We start from the raw sequence: 21,490 nt of genomic DNA, 5'->3' as shown, positions 1-21,490 counted from the left end.
TACCTCGTCACTAATAATCTCCCGGCACAGATCTACTTCCTCGTTACTGGTAATCTTCCTGCCCAAACCCGCCACCTCGTCACTAGTAATTTTCCGGCCCAGAACCGCTACCTCATTACTAGTAATCTCTCGGTCCAGACCCGCTACCTCGTTACTAGTAATCTCCCGGTCCAGAGTAGCTACCTCGTTACCGGTAATCTCTCGGCCCAAACCTTCTTCCTCGTTACTAGTAATCTCCCGGCCCAGACCCGTGACCTTGTTACTGGTAACCTCCCAGCCCAGAACCGCGACCTCGTTAGTAGTAATCTCCCGTCCCAGACCCGCTACCTCGTCACTAATAATCTCCTGGCACAGACCTACTTCCTCATTACTGGTAATCTCCCGGTCCAGTCCCACTACCTCGTTACTAGTAATTTCCCGGTCCAATCCCGCTACCTTGTTACTAATAATCTCCCGGCCCACACCCGCTACCTCGTTACTGGTAATATCCCGGTCCTGTCCCGCTACCTTGTTACTAGTAATCTCCCAGCCCAGACCCGCTACCTCGTTACCGGTAATCTCCCGGCCCAGACCCGCTACCTCGTCACTAATAATATCCCGGCAGGACCGGCTACCTCGTTACTGGTAATCTCCCGGTCCTGTCCCGCTACCTCGTTACTGGTAATCTCCCGGCCTAGTCTCGCTACCGAGTCACCAGTAACCTTCAGGCCGAGTCTAGTTACCTGGTCAAAAGTAATTTCCCGGCAAAGTCTCGTTACCTGGTCACCAGTAACCTTCAGGCCGAGTCTAGTTACCTAGTCACCAGTAATATCCTAGCCCAGTCTAGTTACCTGGTCACCAGTAATCTCCCGACCCAGTCTCACTACCTGGTCACTAGTAATCTCCCGGCAAAGTCTCGCTACCTGGTCACCAGTAATCTTCAGGCCGAGTCTAGTTACATGTACCTAGTCATCAGTAATCTCCCGGTTCGGTCTCATTACCTGGTCACCAGTAATCTCCCGACCCAGTCCCGCTACCCTGTCACCAGTGATCTCCTGGCCCAGTCTCATTACCAAGTCACCAGTAATCTCCGGTCCCAGTCCAACTACCTGGTCACCAGTAATCTCCCGACCCAGTCTCACTACCTGGTCACTAGTAATCTCCCGGCAAAGTCTCGCTATCTGGTCACCAGTAATATCCCGGCCAAGTCTCACTACCCAGTCACCAGTAATCTTCCGGCCCAGTTTCGTTATCTTGTCATTAGTAATCTCCCAGCCTAGTCTCACTACCTGATCACTAGCAATCCTCTTGTCAAGTCACCGCTACCTAGTCACCAGTCTCGCTACCTGGTCACCAGTAAGCTCCCGACCCAGTTTCGTTCCCTGGTCACCAGTTATCTCCCGGTCCAGTTTCGTTACCTAGTCACCAGTAATCTTCCGACCCGGTCTCGTTACCTGGTCACCAGTAATCTCCCCGCCCAGTCTCGTTACCTAGTCACCAGTAATCTCCCGGACCAGTCTCTTTCCCTGGTTACCAGTAATCTTCGGGCCTAATCTCAGTAACTAGTCACAAGTCACAATCTCCTAGCAAAGTCTCACTACCTGGTCACCAATAATCTACCGGCCAAGTCTCACTACCTAGTCACCAGTAATCTCCCCGCCCAGTCTCACTACCTGGTCACCAGTCATATCCCGGCCCCGTCTCGTTACCTCGTCACCAGTAATCCCCAGGCCCAGTCACACTACCTGGTCACCATTAATCTCCCGGCCCCATCTCACCAACTCGTCACCAGTAATCTCCCGGCCCCATCTCAATACCTCGTCACCAGTAATCTCCCGGCCCAGTCTCACTACCTCGTCACCAGTAATCTCCCGGCCCAGTCTCACTACCTCGTCACCAGTAATCTCCCGGCCCAGTTTCATTACCTCGTCACCAGTAATCAAACACTTTCTACAAGATGTACAACACAATATCAGACAACTAATTAGTATACATAATTTGGTATCGATTCACTTCAAAGATACATATGCTTGTAACCAGTGTAATAAAATAAAAACATAAAAAAGGAAGTATTTACTTCATTAGGTTTTTGATACACCTATCACTCTTTTGTAAACAGTTACCTAATGTTTTTGTTGTACATGATTATGATTAAAAGAAAACAAAAACAAAACAAAAAAAATCAAGGATATTATCTTTTTTTTGACTACAAAAATTATTGATAATTGCTAATTCTTAATGTACATTTACAATGACTTTAGCCACAATGTCGCATATCAGTTGAAGTTATATGTAAAACGTTCATGTTTATGTCTCAAGTTGGTATAGCAATTTGTCCAACTATGTGTATTTCCTTTTTTACGGTCAACCTAAATATCACGTGATCAGCTTGCGTTTGTGTCTGTTATTGTAAACATTATGAGAGCTGAAAGATCCTAATGGGGTTGCCATAATAATCAGTGACCACAAACTTGTCACCATGTACATATTTATCAGACTGTTACGGCAAATAAACATCTCAAACTATCGGCCTTCATTTGTGTCTGTTTTATACATTTTAAAGCTGAATAATATCGCGAGTTTATCATTATTTGCAGTTATCTACCACAGATACATCAGGAGACAACTGTATCACGCATCAGTGTTTGGAAGATGGTGACGCCGATTACTTGAGTAAACAACACATTTCTCGACAAGGGGATCTAATCTTCTATTCACACTAGTAGAGCTGAAAGACCCGAATATAATTATCCTCATCTTCGCCACGGAACGAGTTAAGATGTCGAGTGACTACGAATCTGTTACCATTGATCGATATTGCCCATGGGTATTTAATTCCGTCAGATGACAGCAATTCCCTGACGTGTGTCCCGTCCCCAGACATCTGTACGACGTTGTGTGATTTATAACCACACACGTAGATGTTTCCCTCCCTGTCTACGTCTATTACCCTGGGACGACTCACGACGCCGACCTTCATCACGTCTGTGTGACGTTTATCAGCCGACAGTCTGGACACCACGACGTCTCCCATGGTGTCGCTATAGACACTGACGAGTGTGTCTCCCTTTACTGAGTCATGTGTGAGTGACCAACAGGTACTGTTATACTGATGTAACAAGTCAGCCACGCCGTCCTGGGTTACACTGTATACTCCACCTCCATATGTACCCACGATAAACCTCCCGTCTGTACGTGTTATACCATAACAGTCCTCACCATTTGACATCCTGATCTCAGACGACATGGAGAGTTTTGATGCCTCGACTTTCACGACATGTATACCACCAGGACCGGAGACAGCGACCGCCACAGTGTTGTTGTCTACCAGACACAGATCATTGGGACGTCCTCGAATGGACAACTCGTCCAGTAACTGTCCTTTGTCTGTAAACAGCTTCAGCTTCTTGTTGTTGTAATCACTTACAACTATTTGATCACATGGGAGGTAAACAACACCACGGGCACAGCAATTATCTTTATCTGACGGAATCTTTATGTTGAACTTTCCGATTTCCTTCACTTCGCGTTCTAACAAGGGTGGTTCTAGATCACCATGGTTGCCACGCAAACGTCGTGAATGTTTCTCGATTATGATCTTTCCCATTGCGTCGTCATCAAGATTTCCGTGTTCATTTGTAACATGATGCTTGATTCTGACGGACGTGTACGACTTTCTCATGTCCGTTATCAGGGCCTTACATGACTCCACCTCTGCATGTCCTCTCTGGTACAACACTATCGTCTCAATGTGGTCATTTCCCTCTACGGCGGTAACGGACGACTTCATAGTATTTAACATACTATTCATCAGACGTTCACACTGCCGTAATGACGACTCCATGTTTCTCTTCTCCTCTTTGAACGACGCGATCAACTTGTCTGTGACGTCCTTCTGTAGCGTGTTTAGCCGTTTATCGACCTTTTGACGTAGATCGGTGATACTCTGTAGTGCTGTTTCCTGGTTCTGTACCAGATTTTGAAGCTGTTCATCAAAATCCTTCACTATTATGTCAATAACGTCGGCGTTTTTCTTCAAGGAATCTTGCATGTCTGCTAGCTGTGAACCATCTTTTAATCTCTGAAAATACTTCATAGCTGTTGTCACCTCTTCACAACATCTGTGGAATTCCAACATACATATGCTGCATCCTAAGAGTTGATGGTCCTCACAATACCAAACCTTCTTCTTATCGTGCTGGTCACATCGAGGGACTGACTTTTCCAGATTCGTCCGGTTATTACCATATCCACTGATATCTAAGATACCGCATTCATTGTGCAAAATATCGTGGAATTGCACCTTACAATCATCGCAAAAGTTCACTGCCATGTCCTTGCACCAGAATTGCGCAGGGTTGGTCATGTTACCTTTTTTCTGACAGGGTTTACAGTACAGTGGTTCAGACGATCGTTCCTTGAGCTGAATTAGGTCCTGGATGACAGCGTTAGTTGGGAACTGATCTGCCCACTTATCCTTAGAGTCCACAGGATTGACAGGCGGGGTCACCCTCCTACAGACAGGACAAGGGAAGGATGTTTCTGACGCCATCTTCCCAGACAACTCCTTGGTGATGTAGGTCCCGAGACATTCCTGACAGAAGCAGTGGAGACAGGGTAAGGACTTTGGTTTTTGAAGTCGCTCCAGACAGATAGGACATTCCAGTAAGTGTATGTCCAGTTCTGGAGGGTGTCCACCTTCAGCCATTTTAAGGTTCACGAAGGATATACAGTGACCTGAAAAGGGGAAAAATTCACGCTATTATTTTTCCCTAACAGTTTTTACAAATTTTACAATTTACTGACTTTTTATTTGTTAAATATTCATTTTCACTCTTTCTCCCGTTATGATTCATAATTCCGTAAACAATAAGAGCAAACTCTTAAAATTTTATCGCTACATCTTTTCACTTTTTGCTTTATATCGACCAGGGCTGATAGTATGGGGAACATGAATCTGTTACTACCGAGACTTGCCGAGCCTCATAATCTCTCATTCAATAAACATTTTAGATATATATAATAAAACAATGCACTGAGCTAAAGCCACCATTTCTTAATAAGTTATATTACACCAGATGTAAATGGAAACTTTATTTACGTTACAATAACGCAGCAATTTGTATATCAGTTCCACTAAACCATAAGGAGACGGACATACGCACGGATTCACCTCACGCATGCGTCTCGCATACAGGGAAGGCTGTACCCTTAAGTTACCTTAGTTGTTGATAGGACTTCACACATTACTAACATTACTAGACAAAACAAACAAGTTGTATCAAATTATTTCAATCACACCTGATTTGCCAGATGGAAGCCTGAAAAAAGCCGGAGTCAAAATGAAGAAGAAAATCGATCTCGGACAGCCTAGTTTGTTACAATGTACCAATGTGACACAGGCGTCTGCATCTTGTTAGTATTACTATAAACAAATATCATCTCTACTCATATTCATACTAACCAGACGCAGACGCCGGTGGTACAAACAATAGTATTTTACAGGTTTATTTCAGAACGAATCTTTTCCTGATAATTCACAATGTTATAATTTATTATTTATTAGTCAAATACATTACTTGAATAAACATGATTATGATCGCTGGTCTGTCTTCTAAACAACAAATTAATAATCATAGAGTATTCCAGAATTCTACAACGGTCTCTCTTAACATGATTATACCACGGGGGCATGTCTAGTCTTATTTCAAAACTAGCCAGAAATACCTATATATTGAAATATAGGTATTTCTGACTATTTCTAATATAAGACTTGACATGCCCCTGTAATCATACGTCTATAACCGGACGTTTGACAGTCAGGAAATAATAATCACTGACTCTACGACATTTACGTAATACCAAGAACTCACACAACAGGATGTCGCGTTTTCACTTTCGCTTTGTAAAGCTCTGAATACAGAGGATGTTTATCAGCTTACAAATGCATATAATATATATATTATACCGTCTATCCTATCTGCTGTGTATATTACAGTAAGTAGGAGTATCAATGTCAGTTTTAGACGTAATACTCACCCTAGAATGCTCTAAACTACGATAAAATCATCGATCGTTTACAGGCGACGAGTCATTCCTTTACTTCCTTTTCGTATATAATATACAGATCACTGGCGGCGGGCGGTATCATAATTCCGGATAGGGCAACATTAAACGTTATGTTAATATTTTATGAACTAAGGTTTATTACAAATTGCGCTTTATGCGTATAATTCGTCTAAATTTATTATATGTAATTGATTAAATCACCGGTAAATTAATTAAAAGTTATCTCCATGAACACATTAAAATTTCATGTTAATAGATACAGTTTCATCTATAAAGTTAACCTGATATGTAAAATGATTGTTATTTATATATACATCCTTAATACGACACATTCCGTATAGTCTGGCAAGTTATTCCTTATATACACATATCTGATTAAAACGTTTCTTTTCTATAAGATCATATAGTGTTTCGGGTATATACTATATTGTAGAATGTTTCCTGAAGCGTCGAGTATCTACGGTAGGAAAATTAAGAAATATGTAAGATATGTACTATACATCTGAATCGGTCAATGGAGATGGTTACAACTTCATTTAAAATTTGATACGGACTACAATTTATTACACATTTTCGTCCGATAGTACGATTTAATCGTGATGTATATACGGTGTGTACACGCTGTGTTGGGTGTATTGTGCGATCACGCAACTGTATACATACCCACCGCCGAACACATTTACGATAGACATTTTAAATTTTGCCCGACACGGACTACTGACACGGATACTGATATAAAATATAAAATTTTAAATAAATGGCTAAGTCGAACAACTTTTTTTTCTCTCCTTTTAATTTAGTTTTGTGTTGGAATAAAAATATTCTAAATAACACAGAAGGAGAGAGCTTTCAATTCATATATATATATATATATCATATTTATTTCCGGTATGTGTCCGTTATATAAACTTACTAACGGAAACCTCGTCTACAAGTGTGTAAACATTAAATTTGATGCGTAGGATTAAATTGTTAAGTTATCATGATAAGCCGGACCGGTGTGAACAATTGGCGTGAAAACGCAATGACTATTTCCGTTTCTATTTTTTCCTACATTTTGTTTATTCCTGTAGTTGAAATCCCTCCCCGACAACATTAAATCAGCTGTTTAGCGAGTCCATTAATTGTCCGGCTGTTACGTCTATTCGTATAACTCCGACAAAATAATGTCGATTTTATTTTTAAAACATTAAATAACGAGCTGTTAGAACATCATGAATCGTCTCGCAAATATTTGCCAACAATTTTTTAGAGGAAAATTACCCGCATTTATGAAATGATATTCACAATAAACCGCAATATTTTATCTATTTAAGATATTTAACACTTGTTCTAGTATGATATCACATAAACATTTTTTTTGTATTGATATCAAAATAATGCATATCATTTTTCGTGAGAACCTGACTACTTACAAGTCGTTTACAAAAATCATAAATAAATATCATAAATATCCATCATAGTTTACAATCTGTTCCTGAGTATTGTCGTACATTTTGTGAAGCATGTCTCCCGTACCCTGTACCCGACATAATGCCTCCCTTATCCCGAACCCATAACACTACCCGACACCATGTCTCCCATACCCTGTACCCGTAACACTGTATCAGACACCGTGTCTCCCGTACCCTGTACCCGTAACACTGTACCCCACAAAATGTCTCCCGTACCCTGTACCGTAACACTTTACCCGACACCATGTCTCCCGTACCCGTAACACTATACCCGACACCATGTATCCCATATCCTGTACCCGACACCATGTCTCCTGTACCCTGTACCCGTAACACTATACCCGACACCGTGTCTCCCGTACCCTGTACCCGTAACTCTGTGCCGACACCATGTATCCCGTACCCTGTACCCATAACACTATACCCGACACCATGTATCCCATACCCTGTACCCGTAACACTGTACCCGACACCATGTCTTCCGTACCCTGTACCCGTAACACTGTACCCGACACCATGTCTTCCGTACCCTGTACCCGTAACACTGTACCCGATACCATGTCTCAGTACCCTGTACCCGTAACACTATACCCGACACCGTGTCTCCCGTACCCTATACCCGTAACAATGTACCCGTAACACTGTACCCGACAACATGTCTCCCATACTCTGAACCAGTAACACTGTACCAGACACCATGTCTCCCGTACCCCGAACCCGTAATATTGTTCCCGACACCATGTGTCCCGTACCCCGAACCTGTAACATTGTACCCGACACCATGTCTCCTGTACCCTGAACACTTAAAACTGTTACCGACACCATGTCTCCACTACCCTGTACCATAACACTGTACCAGAAACCATGTGTCCCGTACCCTGTACCCGTAACACTGTACCCGACACCATGTCTCCACTACCCTGTACCATAACACTGTACCAGAAACCATGTGTCCCGTACCCTGTACCCGTAACACTGTACCCGACAACATGTCTCCCATACTCTGAACCAGTAACACTGTACCAGACACCATGTTTCCCGTACCCCGAACCCGTAATATTGTTCCCGACACCATGTGTCCCGTACCCCGAACCTGTAACATTGTACCCGACACCATGTCTCCTGTACCCTGAACACTTAAAACTGTTACCGACACCATGTCTCCACTACCCTGTACCATAACACTGTACCAGAAACCATGTGTCCCGTACCCTGTACCCGTAACACTGTACCCGACACCATGTATCCTGTACCCTGTACCCGTACTATTGCTCTCGACACCATGTGTCCCGTACCCCGAACCTGTAACATTGTACCCGACACCATGTCTCCTGTACCCTGAACACTTAAAACTGTTACCGACACCATGTCTCCACTACCCTGTACCATAACACTGTACCAGAAACCATGTGTCCCGTACCCTGTACCCGTAACACTGTACCCGACACCATGTATCCTGTACCCTGTACCCGTACTATTGTTCTCGACACCATGTGTCCCGTACCCTGTACCCGTAACACTGTACCCGACACCATGTCTCCTGTACCATGTGCCCGTAATATTGTTCCCGACACCATGTCCCGTACCCTATACCCGTAACACTACCGGACACCATGTCTCCCGTACCATGTACCCATAACACAGTACCCGAAAAAAATGCCTCTCTTACCCTTTGACCGTAATAATGTTACCGACACCATACCCACCTGTAGCCTATATCTTATCAACGTACTCACTTTACCGACACGATGTACACATGTACCCTGTATTATATCACTGTACCTGACAAGATGTACACATGTACCCTGTGTGATATCACTGTACACAACACGATGTACACATGTACCTGTACGATATCACTGTACCCGACACGATGTATATATGTACCCTGTGCGGTATCACTGTGCACAACACGATGAAAACATGTACTCTTTACGATATCACTGTACACAACACGATGTACACATGTACCATGTACGATGCCACTGTACCCGACACGATGTACACATGTACCCTGTACGATATAACTGTACACAACACGATGTACACATGTACCCTGTACGATATCACTGTACCCGACATGATGTACACATGTACTCTGTACGGTATCACTGCACACAACACTATATATTCATGTACCCTGTACGACACCACTGTACCCGACACGATGTACACATGTACCCTGTACGATATCAATGTTCCACACATGATGTACACATGTACCCTGTACGATATCACTGTACCATACACGATGTACACATGTACCCTGTACGATATCAATGTACCGACACAATGTACACATGTACCCTGTACGATATATGTGTATCACACACAATGTACACATGTACCATGTACGATATCACTGTACAGAACACGACGTACACATCTACGATATCACTGTACCCGACACGATGTACAGATGTACCCTGTACGATATCACTGTACCTAGCGTGATGTACACATGTACCCTGTACGCTATCACTGTATCACACACACTGTACACATGTACCCTGTACGCTATCACTGTACCCGACACGATGTACACATGTACCCTGTACGATATCACTGTACCTGGCGTGATGTACACATGTACCCTGTACGCTATCACTGTATCACACACACTGTACACATTTACCCTGTACATATCACTGCACCCGACACGATGTAAACATGCATTATGTACTATAACACAGGTACCCTGAACGATACCACTGTACACACACAATGTGCACATGTATCCTGTACGATATAACTGTACTCGACACGATATACACATGCACCCTGTACGATATCACTATACCCGACACGATGTACACATGTACCCTGTACGATATCACTGTACAAAACACGATGTACACATGTACCCCGTACGATTTCACTGTACACAACACGATGTACACATGTACCCTGTACGATATCATTGTGCACAGCACGATGTACACATGTACCCTGTACAATATCACTGTACACACACAACTTACACATGTACCCTGTACGATATCACTGTACACAACACGATGTACTCATGTACCCCGTACGATATCACTGTACCCGACACGATATCACTGTACCCTGTGCGATACCAATGTACACACACAATGTACACATGTACCTTGTACGATATCACTGTGCACAACACGATGTACACATTTACCCTGTACGATATCACTGTATACACACGATGTACACATGCACCCTGTACGATATCACTGTACCCTGTACGATATCACTGTACCCTGTACGATATCACTGTACACCACACGATGTACACATGTACCCTGTACGATATCACTGTACCCTGTACGATATCACTGTACCCGGTACTATAACAGTTATCCGAGTTGCATGATTGGTGTCTATCACGTGACCAAAATGAGAAAAAGAAAAATCAAGACAAAACATGTGAAAACGAAAACTTTACTTGACACACTGTTAAGGCCTAGTTTCCCTTTCGGTTCATAGCTGATCTTTCAGCTGCCTAAACGTTTTTTTTTTAGAATAAGCTACATGTAGAGTCATTTGCGTATGTAAGATGTTTCTGTTCATACTGTGATTTTCTGATAATGTCAATTACCATGTGTAATCAGAGCTATAATCAATAACTGTAAAACTTAAAATTTAATTTTAATTAAAACATTTCATTCCTTTGTGTTTTATTTATATATTGACAGTGTCAGATCCCGAATGGTGTGCTGTAATGCCAAACGTATTAGGAACTAATAACAGTATAACTTACTAACTTTCTTGATTTAAACGAGGAAATATTAAAACAAAATATGTCAAATGATTTTGCGATTGGACGCCACTTCCTTGTTGCCCGCTTCATGTTTGTGTCACAATTCGACACGTTGTGAATTAACATTGAGTATGTTACCGGAACATTAATCTCAAACATTAATATAATGTTATCAGTAATGACCAAAGTCGTATGTATTCACGGGTATCGGGGTCGAGGTTTCCGAATGGTTACATGTCTACCGACACTTTATCACTAGCCCTCCGCCTCTTGGTTGCGAGTTCGAAACCTACGTGGGGTAGTTGCCAGGTACTGACCGTAGGCCGGTGGTTTTTCTCCGGGTACTCCGGCTTTCCTCCACCTCCAAAACCTGGCACGCCCTTAAATGACCTTGGCTGTAAATAAGACGTTAAACACAAACAAACCAAACAAACCAAACATCACGAGTATTAGGATAAAGATTCATCAGTTTGGTATGAATGATAGATAACAAGTTTGTTTTGTACATCAGGTATTATATTAAATCACGAGTATATCGTCACTTACAGCCATTGCCCATGAATATATCTTTCTGTCTGATGACGTCATTAAAACAGGTATTGAACCAACAGGGGAATATATTTAACATTCATCGCTGTTTGTTGATGGTGACGCCGATTGTTAAAGTAAACACATTTCTAGACAGTGATTGTTTTAGTTTCAACACACTAGTAGAGTTGAAAGATCCGGATGTAATTATCCTCTTTACTACCGAAAATGCAATCTGTATGTCTAGTGACAACGAGTTTGTCACCATTTACAGATATTGCCCATGGGTTCACCATACCGTCCGATGACGTCAGCAGTTCCCTGACGTGTGACCCGTCCCCAGACATATGTACGACGTTGTCTGAACTATCACCACATACGTAGATGTTTCCCTCCCTGTCTACGTCTATTCCCCCCGCTTTATTCACGACGCCGACCTTCATCACGTCCGTGTGACGTTTATCAGCCGACAGTCTGGACACCGCGACGTCTCCCGGGGTGTCGTTATAGATACTGACGAGTGTGTCTCCCTTTACTGGGTCATGTGTGAGTGAGTAACAGTTACTGTTATACTGATGTAACAAGTCAGTCACGCCGTCCTGTGTTACACTGTATACTCCTCCTCCTTCTGTACCCACGATAAACCTCCCGTCTGTATGTGTTATACCATAACAGTCCTTACCGTTTGGTATCCTGATCTCAGACGACAGGGAGAGTTTTGATGCCTCGACTTTCACGACATGTATACCACCAGGACTGTCGACAGCGACCGCCACAGTGTTATTGTCTACCAGACACAGATCATTGGGACATCCTTGAATGGACAACTCGTCCAGAAACTGTCCTTTGTCTGTAAACAGCTTCAACTTCTTGTTGTCGGCATCACTTACCACTATTTGATCACATGGAAGGTACACAACACCATGGGCACAGCAATTATATTCATCCGACAGAATCTTTATGTTGAACTTTCCGATTCCCTTCACTTTGCGTTCTAACAAGGGTGGTTTTAGATCACCTTGAATGCCAGGAAAACGTCGTGATTGTTTCTCGATGATGATCTTTCCCATTGCGTCTTCATCAAGGTTACCGAGTCCACTAACAACATGATGTTTAATGCTGACGGACGTGTACGACTTTCTCATGTCCGTTATCAGGGCCTTACACGACTCCACCTCTGCCTGTCCTCGCTGGTACAACACTATCGTCTCAATGTGGTCATTTCCCTCTACGGCGGTAACGGACGACTTCATGGTATTCAGCATACTATTCATCAGACGTTCACACTGCCGTAATGACGCCTCCATGTTTATCTTCTCTTCTTTGAACGACGCGATCAACTTGTCTGTGACGTCCTTCTGTAGCGTGTTTAACCGGTTATCCACCTTTTCACGCAGATCGGTGATACTCTGTAGTGCGATTTCCTGGTTCTGTACCAGAGTTTGAAGCTGTTCGTCAAAGTCCTTCACTATTAAGTCAAAACCTTCCGTGTTTTTCTTCAACACTGCCAGCATGTCTGTCATCTGTGATCCATCTTTTAATTTCTGAAAATACTCTATAGCTGTTGTTACCTCTCCACAACGTCTATGATTTTTGAAAATGCATATGTTACGTCCTAAAAGTTGATGGTCCTCACAATACCAAACCTTCTTTTTATCGTGTTGGTCACATCGAGGGACTGACTTTTCCAGATTCGTCCGGTTATTACTCATATCCACTGATGTCTAAGATACCACATTCATTGTGCAAAATATCGTGGTGTTGCACCTTACAATCATCGCAAAAGTTCACTGCCATGTCCTTGCACCTCAATTTCGCGGGATTCGTCATGTTACCTTTTGTCTGACAGGGTTTACAGTACAGTGTTTCAGACGATCGTTCCTTGAGCTGAATGAGGTCCTGTATCACAGCGTTAGTTGGGAACTGTTCTGCCCATTTGTCCTTAGATTCCACAGGATTGACAGGCGGGGTCAACCTCCTACAGACAGGACAAGAAAATGATGTTTCTGACGCCATCTTCCCAGACAACTCCTTGGTGATGTAGGTCCCGAGACATTCCTGACAGAAGCAGTGGAGACAGGGTAAGGACTTTGGTTTCTGAAGTCGCTCCAGACAGATAGGACATTCCAGTAAGTGTAAGTCCAGTTCTGGAGGGCGTCCACATTCGGCCATTGTGAGGGTCAACACTGCATTAAGAGAAATTGTACAATAATAATGTCATATTACTAACAGCTTTTATAATTTAATCATTTCACGGACGGGAGCGCTATTGATTAAATAATCATGTTTGCTCTCTTTTCTGTTTTCATTACTGTGAAAATACAAGCTCACCCTCTTGATTATATTTCTACAGAAAGCTACATTTCATTATATTTAAACTTTACACTTCTGTTTTATTGACTTAATGACGTCATTCATCGATGACGATGCAGTCGTTTCACGCATAAACAACCTATATCGGACGATGGCACTGACTTGATGCCTACTAAATCCATATATGTGGTTCATTTCATTGCGTAATTCTATAACATAAAACAGTGGGAGATATTAGCAAAAAACTGTGTTATTGAAATCTGCATGTTCAACAAAAACAATATTTTCCCGATTTATTGAAAACTGCGATGTAACACATTTGATTGTTTCATAATTCATTCGAATAAGTCAGATTCACCAATCTAATTAATCATATCACACATTCAAATAAATGTGACAATTTCCTCGATATATCATTAATTTGAAAAAATAAAAACTTTATTTTTTTATGACTCATTCAACGAATCAATATCAACCCTTCCAATTTAATGATATCATTAAACCAATATCACTAGCTCAGATTAATGATATCACTGTTTAAAATCATTGATGTGATATCACTAATAAACGTCAATGACTTCATTCATTCAAATTATTATCACTGATTAAAGATTATATCACTCGTCCATTTTTTTCTCTACATTTACCGATACATTTAGAGAGAGTTTCTAGATATTTAAGGTTTCTTTTTTTCAATCCTCTTTCATGAAATATATACCATAGTTTGGTGTAAGTCGGATAACTTGATCTTACAGGTCGCACCACCGGGTCCCATATGTCGGACTACTGGGTCCCATATGACGGAGTACGAGGTCATATATGTCGGACTACGGGGTCCCATATGTCGGACTATTGAGTCCCATATGTCGGACTACTGGGTTCGATATGTCGGACTACTTGTTCCCATATGCTTGTCTACTGGGTCCCATATGACGGAATATGGGGTCCCATATGTCGGACTACCGGGTCCCACATGTCGGACTACCGGGTCCTATATATCGGACTACTGGGTCCCATATTCCTGTCTACTGGGTCCCATATTCGGACTACTGGGTCCAATAATCGGACTACCGGATCCCATATGTCGAACTACTGAGTCCAATATGATTGACAACAGGGTCCCATATGTCGGACTACCTGTTCCCATATGTCGGTCTACTGGGTCACATATGTCGAACTATTGAGTCCCATATGTCGGACTACTGGGTCCCATATGTCAGACTACTGGGTCCCATTTGTCGGACTATTGGGTCCCATATGTCGAACTATTGAGTCCCATATGTCGGACTACTGGGTCCCATATGTCGGACTACTGGGTCCCATTTGTCGGACTACTGGGTCCCATATGTCGAACTATTGAGTCCCATATGTCGGACTACTGGGTCCCATATGTCGGACTACTTGGTCCCATATGTCGGACTACTGGGTCCCAAATGTCGGACTACTGGGTCCCATATGTCAGACTACAGGGTCCCAAATGTCGGACTACTGGGTCCCATATATCGGACAACTGGGTCACATATGTCAGACTACTGGGTCCCATATGTCGGACTATTTTATATTAAGGGTCGGACTACTGTGTCCTATATGTCAGACTACTGGATCCAATATGTCGGACATGACAGAGTACGGGGTCCCATATGTCGGACTATTGGATTCCATATGTTGGATTATTGGGTCTCATATGTCGGACTACTGGGTTCCATATGTCAGACTATTGGGTCCCATATGTCGGGACTTTTTAATGGTCGGAATACTGGGTCTCATGTCGGAATTTGATCCTATAGGCCGGACAAGTTGGTCTCAGAGGTTGGAATACTTGATCGTATAGTTAAGACTACTGGATCTCATACGTCAGACTACTGGGTCTAAAAAGGTCAGATTACTTGGTGTCAAAGGTCAAACTATTGGGTCTCAAAGGCTAGACTGCTGGGTCACAAAGGTCCGACTACTGGGTCTCAAAGGTGAGACTACTGGGTCTCAAAGGTCAGACTACTGGGTCTCAAGGGTCAGACTACTGAGTCTCAAACGTCAGACTACTGGGTCTCAAACGTCAGACTACTGGGTCTCAAACGTCAGACTACTGGGTCTCAAACGTCAGACTACTGGGTCTCAAACGTCAGACTACTGGGTCTCATAGGTCGGACTACTGGGTCTCATATACCAGACTACTAGGTCACAAAGGTCAGACTACTGGGTCCCATAGGTCTGACTACTGGGTATCATAGGTCGGATAACAGGACTACTGGACTACTGGGTCTCATATACCATACACTGTACTACTTGATTATAGACCGGCCTACTGGATCTAACATGCCATAGCTCAGCCTGCTGTTTGGTTTCATAGTTAGAGCTTCTGCATTTAATAGTGCGCTCAATTTTGAATACCGGATCTAATATATCGACCTAATGAATTTCAGAGTTCAGAATACTAGAACTCTGAAGTCGGACTACTGGTTCCCATGGGTCGGAATACTAGAACTCTGAAGTCGGACTACTGGTTCCCATGGGTCGGAATACTAGAACTCTGAAGTCGGACTACTGGTTCCCCTGGGTCGGATTACTAGAACTCTGAAGGCGGACTACTGGTTCCCCTGGGTCCGAACACTCGATCTCATAGTTCTGACAACTGGTTCCCACAGGCCGAAACACTGGATGTCATATGCTGGACTATGATTACTAGGTGATATAGGGCATGATACATTAAATCATAAGTCGAACTACCGGATATCATAAGGGAGACTACTCCATAGCTTAGAACTATCGGATCGCATAGGCAGGATAACATAATCGACTTCCACAATGATCATGTTTTCATATGTTTTATATTATAAATGTTCATATATATATATATATACCTGTCGTAGTTGTACCGAGCGAAATATATATAATATATGTACAATTCGTATCCATGTATGTAAATACATTGCGATCCAGGTATTCTATATCATCTTATAGACGACTTTCACAATGATCATGTCAGGGTATCGGGCCGACCATCACTGCGCCATTGAAACGTTCTTTTTAAAGAACGCCGATGTAGCGCAGCGGTATAGGCTGCGTGTATTCCTGGCTAGGCGAATGGGTGCCGTAGATCGTGAGTTCGAGACCCGGTCAGGGCACGAGTTAAAAAGTTGTCCTCCTTCGTCATTTGTGTTGCTAAATTATATATCTATTTCATAGCACAATGTATCATATACACTATGTGCTGGTGATCCGAAGATATATATTTGAATTTCTGTCGTAATTGTACCGATATATATATATGTATATATACGTCCTTGAAACGAAACATTCCGAATAGTCTGGCATGTTATTCATTATAGATACATGTCTGATTAAAACGTTTCTTTTCTATAAGTTCATGGAGTGTTTCGGGTATATATACTTTATAATGCCTCCCGAAGCGTTGAGTATCTACGTTATACATTCTATTCATTTTGATGTTATTGATACTGTCGTGGTTTTTATTAACAACATTTTAAATCCGAATGAATTGCCTCTTTAGTTGAATGTGGTATATCGTCATCTTTACCATTTTATTGATACGTAATATTATACTGACAACAAGTGGGTCGTTGTTGACTCCGTCAATTAAGATTACAACACTCGCAAAAGGAATGTTCCTCTGTTTATATATTAGTAGTGTATTATTTATCTTGTTCTATAGCATGTCAAATATAAAAATAGTGTTATCTATCATAAAACATCCTAACCACACTGGTAACAAACGTCGCCTGAATATATTATAAAAAAATATATAGGCGGATATAAGGGGAGGAGGAGGTATATGTGATACCTGGGAGGGGGAGGTATAAGTGATACCTGGTAAGGGAGATATAAGTGATACGTGGGAGGGGGAGTAATAGGTGATACCTTGGAGGAGGAGGTATAAGTGATACCTGGGATGTTGAGGTATACGTGATACCTGGAAGGAGGAGGTATAAGTGATAGATGGGGGAGTGATAATAGGGAGGGAAATAACTTGTAGGGTGGAGGATTTAACTGGAAGGGGATTTCTTGTATATATACATAAATCGCGATGTGGGATTATAATTCATGCATGGAAGAATGAGGTGTAAGTAGCAAAAAAAAGTGGGATTAATTGATGTTAAGTAAACATTACCTGTTAGACGCTGACTCTTCTTGAGATTGAACTCAGAACTCGTGTGCACAGTTCTGTCTTCCAGTGCATTAAACTGGTCCTAATGTTTCATGTTAGACAGCTTTGTACGACATTTTGAACCTGTCGACAGATAGAGTACATCATATACCACTCCGTATACACGTGCCCTCTCCAATATTAACGTCAGTAACAACATATCTAAGTCACAATGAACCTTAAATAAATGTACTTTATACTGGGTTACACAAGTAAACAATCTAGATGTAAATCAATATCTACACTTTATGCTGCATCTGTTTTTTTCCCCGTTAGTAAACCGAACTGGTATATGCTATTGTATACTGCAGTAATTCGGTCAGTGTAAGAATACACCTAGAGGCATCATGCGTAAACAAACATCGTCGCCGGTCACCGGTCTATTTTTCAATTTGAGGAGCTTTCTGAATTAGTTCGCCTTTACTGATAAAGGGTGTCACTAAAAAAACAATAAAGTAACTTTACGAATATCAAATGATGGCATTATCAATTCAGGTCAAAAGCGAAGTTGCCACATAATCATAAATGCCGTTCCAATAGGATGATGAGTTCGACAACGTAATCAGCAAATAACGCAGATTTGGCCGATAAAACATGGTATCTATTTTAAACTAAATGTCATTTGAATCTTTGTCATATACGGACAGGTAGATATTCATTTATCAACTTCCAACGCATATTAAGAAAACAACGCAAATGCAGTCGATAAAACCATAACCATTTCTGTTGAATTACTAGGTAATTTCAATGCAATTCGTTTGTACCTTGCCCTTGACTTCTAGATCATATACAAAAAACAACAACTCGCGGTAACGGAATTCATTACAGGAAATCAAAATAGAATAAATTGATCAATTTAGCGAAAAGCCTGCATTTTGGTGAAAAAAAAATGAAAAGTTTAAATTATGTTCAAGTTTATTGTAATATATTTGATTGATGATCTCGTTCATAAACAGAAATGTGCCCCATTCCGTAACCGTTACAATGATATATAAATACCCAATCCGTTACCCAGTACCATGTACCCTTAATTGTCATACGGTGTATTCTATGTTTTGTACCTATCCGCTATACTGTATAATGTATACGTACCGTATTACTCCGTACCTTGTTCCTCTGTATGATTTGTGTTCAGTATCGATAACGACTTTATACATAATGTGCTGATACAGCATAAAAACCTGTATTTGCCTGATAATTGTGAAGGCTATGTACCTACTACTGCCCGATAACCGACAAAAATCGGCCGCATTATCACATGTCAATAGACTAGATATACTGTAAATCACTTAGCTTTCGCGGATACTTTATTTCGCGACCTTACCTCAACTGACATATTCATGAATACATGATTTTGGAAACGCTGATTTAAAATAACTTTTAATTCGTTAACGATGAGCTCTAAGAGCCATGGACGTTGTAAGACTCCTACATCGGTAACCGATAGCTTAGCCGCCATCCAAAAATGTTATTGTTTTTATATATGATAGCGAAGAATTTAAAATCGCGATTGACTCTCCTCGCGTATTAACACGGAAATAAATCCTACGCGAAATAAAAGTGATTAACAGTACATGGTGTTATTAATAAACAGACACTGTTTTTTGCAATGTTTAAAAATTATATAATAAAGTTTGTTGATCTATTTATAGCGTTATATCTGTGATCAATATTTATATTAAAGATAACAGCGCATTCTCAAAAATAATATATTTTTTTATCGAGTTCAGTTGTAATGTCGGTTAAGTAAAATTCATTCATCATTTAAAACAAACTTGGTCTATAAAAAACAAAATCAAATTTCGTTTTACGAGGCAGGCATATGTGATGTTCACACCCAACGCAACTTTTATAAATGTTTTTTTTTTTTCTTTTTCTTTTTTTAATACCAGATGTGTTTCTACAGAAATTGATAAAAATGTGTATGAAAAGCTTAGTATAGCAATCGTAGGTACGGTATGTACGGACGTATCTGCCGTAATTGTTGGAATCCTGTTTTTTTTTTTGTCTTGGTGAATGATAGTCATTTTTGTTCACCGGGTTGGTTAAGAATGTTGGTATTTGTTCAAGAGTACAAAACACGATAGTAGTGAAAACTATATACTTTTCAAGAGTTTCAAAGTTTCTATTTCACGAGATGAAATATCGGTGTTTTTTTTTTTTTTTTTTTTTAAGTTTTCATTAAGAAACAAATATTTTTCTTTATCATACATTTTTCTCACATTTAGATATGCTATTTACTCTGCCATATTAGCATTACTCCGCTCTATAGTATAGTTCCAAATAAGAGAGGGGATTTTAATCAAGTCAATAAACACACCGTGTAATGTTGTGAATTCAAGTATCCATCGAGTTTGTTTGCATATGAACAGAAACTGAATACCCCCCCCCCCCCCCCCCCCCCCCCCAATTCGAATATAACAATAAGGCTGGTATCATTAGAACCGTATAAGGAAACGTTTGCAGTGGAATTTAAACACATATTTCTAGTAGATACTATACAAGGTAATAATAACTTATTATTAAATAACTACTTGCGAGTCGGTAATGATATGACAAAAACTTCCCTATCAATATCATAACAAAACGTGGCCAATATAGGATAACCTTGACAAATTTGGGATAACCTGGGCCAATATGGGATAACCTGGGCCAATGTGGGGTAACTTGGGCCAATATGGGATAACCTGGGCCAATATGGGAAAACCTCGGTCAATATGGGATAAACTTGACCAATATGGGATAAACCTGGCCAATATCAACAAACTGGGCCAATGCGGGATAAACTGGGCTAATACCGAAATCGCGTCAATCGAATGCACACCACGATATTCGGAACATTGTTTGACTGAAGATCTTGATGGCCGACCGATCCGTCAAAAATGATGAGGACATGTTGGCTTTGTTGATGCACGACATTAGTAGATAGGATGCATTGGCGACATATAAAACAAGGATATACGCCTCTTCTCTGTTTTCTGGCACAGACAATATCAGGAGGTAATATGAACACCACTCTCATACGTCCGTTCAATTCAAATAACCTTGTCACTGGTAACCCGTTCAATGAACATTACCTTGCCACTCGTAACTCGATCCAGTCACTTTGCCAGGTCACTGGTAACCCCGCCCGGTCAGGTTACCTGGTAACTGGAAACTAGATTTGATCACGTTACCTGGTCACTGGTTACATGGTCCAGTCACGTTACGTGGTCACTGAAAACACGGTCTAGTCACGTTACCTGATCA

The 21,490-nt window shown here is 41.4% G+C and overlaps 2 protein-coding genes across 3 annotated transcripts in view; both read right to left on the bottom strand.

Annotated features, from left to right (window-relative positions):
- Positions 1 to 2,156: 2,156 nt before the first annotated feature.
- Positions 2,157 to 21,490, bottom strand: part of LOC117319364 (transcription intermediary factor 1-beta-like) — a 45,483-nt gene continuing 26,149 nt past the window's right edge. Inside the window, exons 1-2 of one of the 2 annotated variants that reach the window (XM_033874186.1) lie at positions 6,019 to 6,088; positions 2,157 to 4,716 (exon numbers count right to left, since the gene is read on the bottom strand). In XM_033874186.1, coding sequence (XP_033730077.1) covers positions 2,699 to 4,687 — 1,989 coding nt within the window. In that variant the 5' untranslated portion in view covers positions 4,688 to 4,716; positions 6,019 to 6,088 and the 3' untranslated portion in view covers positions 2,157 to 2,698. Of the gene's footprint in view, positions 4,717 to 6,018; positions 6,089 to 21,490 lie in introns of those variants that run through there. The other variant, XM_033874187.1, reaches the window with a different exon arrangement.
- LOC117319365 lies at positions 10,904 to 18,345 on the bottom strand. The gene is made up of 2 exons (XM_033874188.1): positions 18,206 to 18,345; positions 10,904 to 13,952 (listed from the first exon to the last, which is right to left on the bottom strand). Exon 2 carries the CDS (start codon positions 13,476 to 13,478, stop codon positions 11,946 to 11,948), a length of 1,533 nt encoding a protein of 510 aa, XP_033730079.1. The 5' UTR covers positions 13,479 to 13,952; positions 18,206 to 18,345; the 3' UTR covers positions 10,904 to 11,945.

Source organism: Pecten maximus, unplaced genomic scaffold (assembly GCF_902652985.1).
Source record: "Pecten maximus unplaced genomic scaffold, xPecMax1.1, whole genome shotgun sequence".
In the NCBI taxonomy this organism is placed as follows: Eukaryota; Metazoa; Mollusca; class Bivalvia; order Pectinida; family Pectinidae; genus Pecten; species Pecten maximus.
Note: the sequence above shows the minus strand (reverse complement) of the source record. Positions and strands in the feature narration are given on the sequence as shown.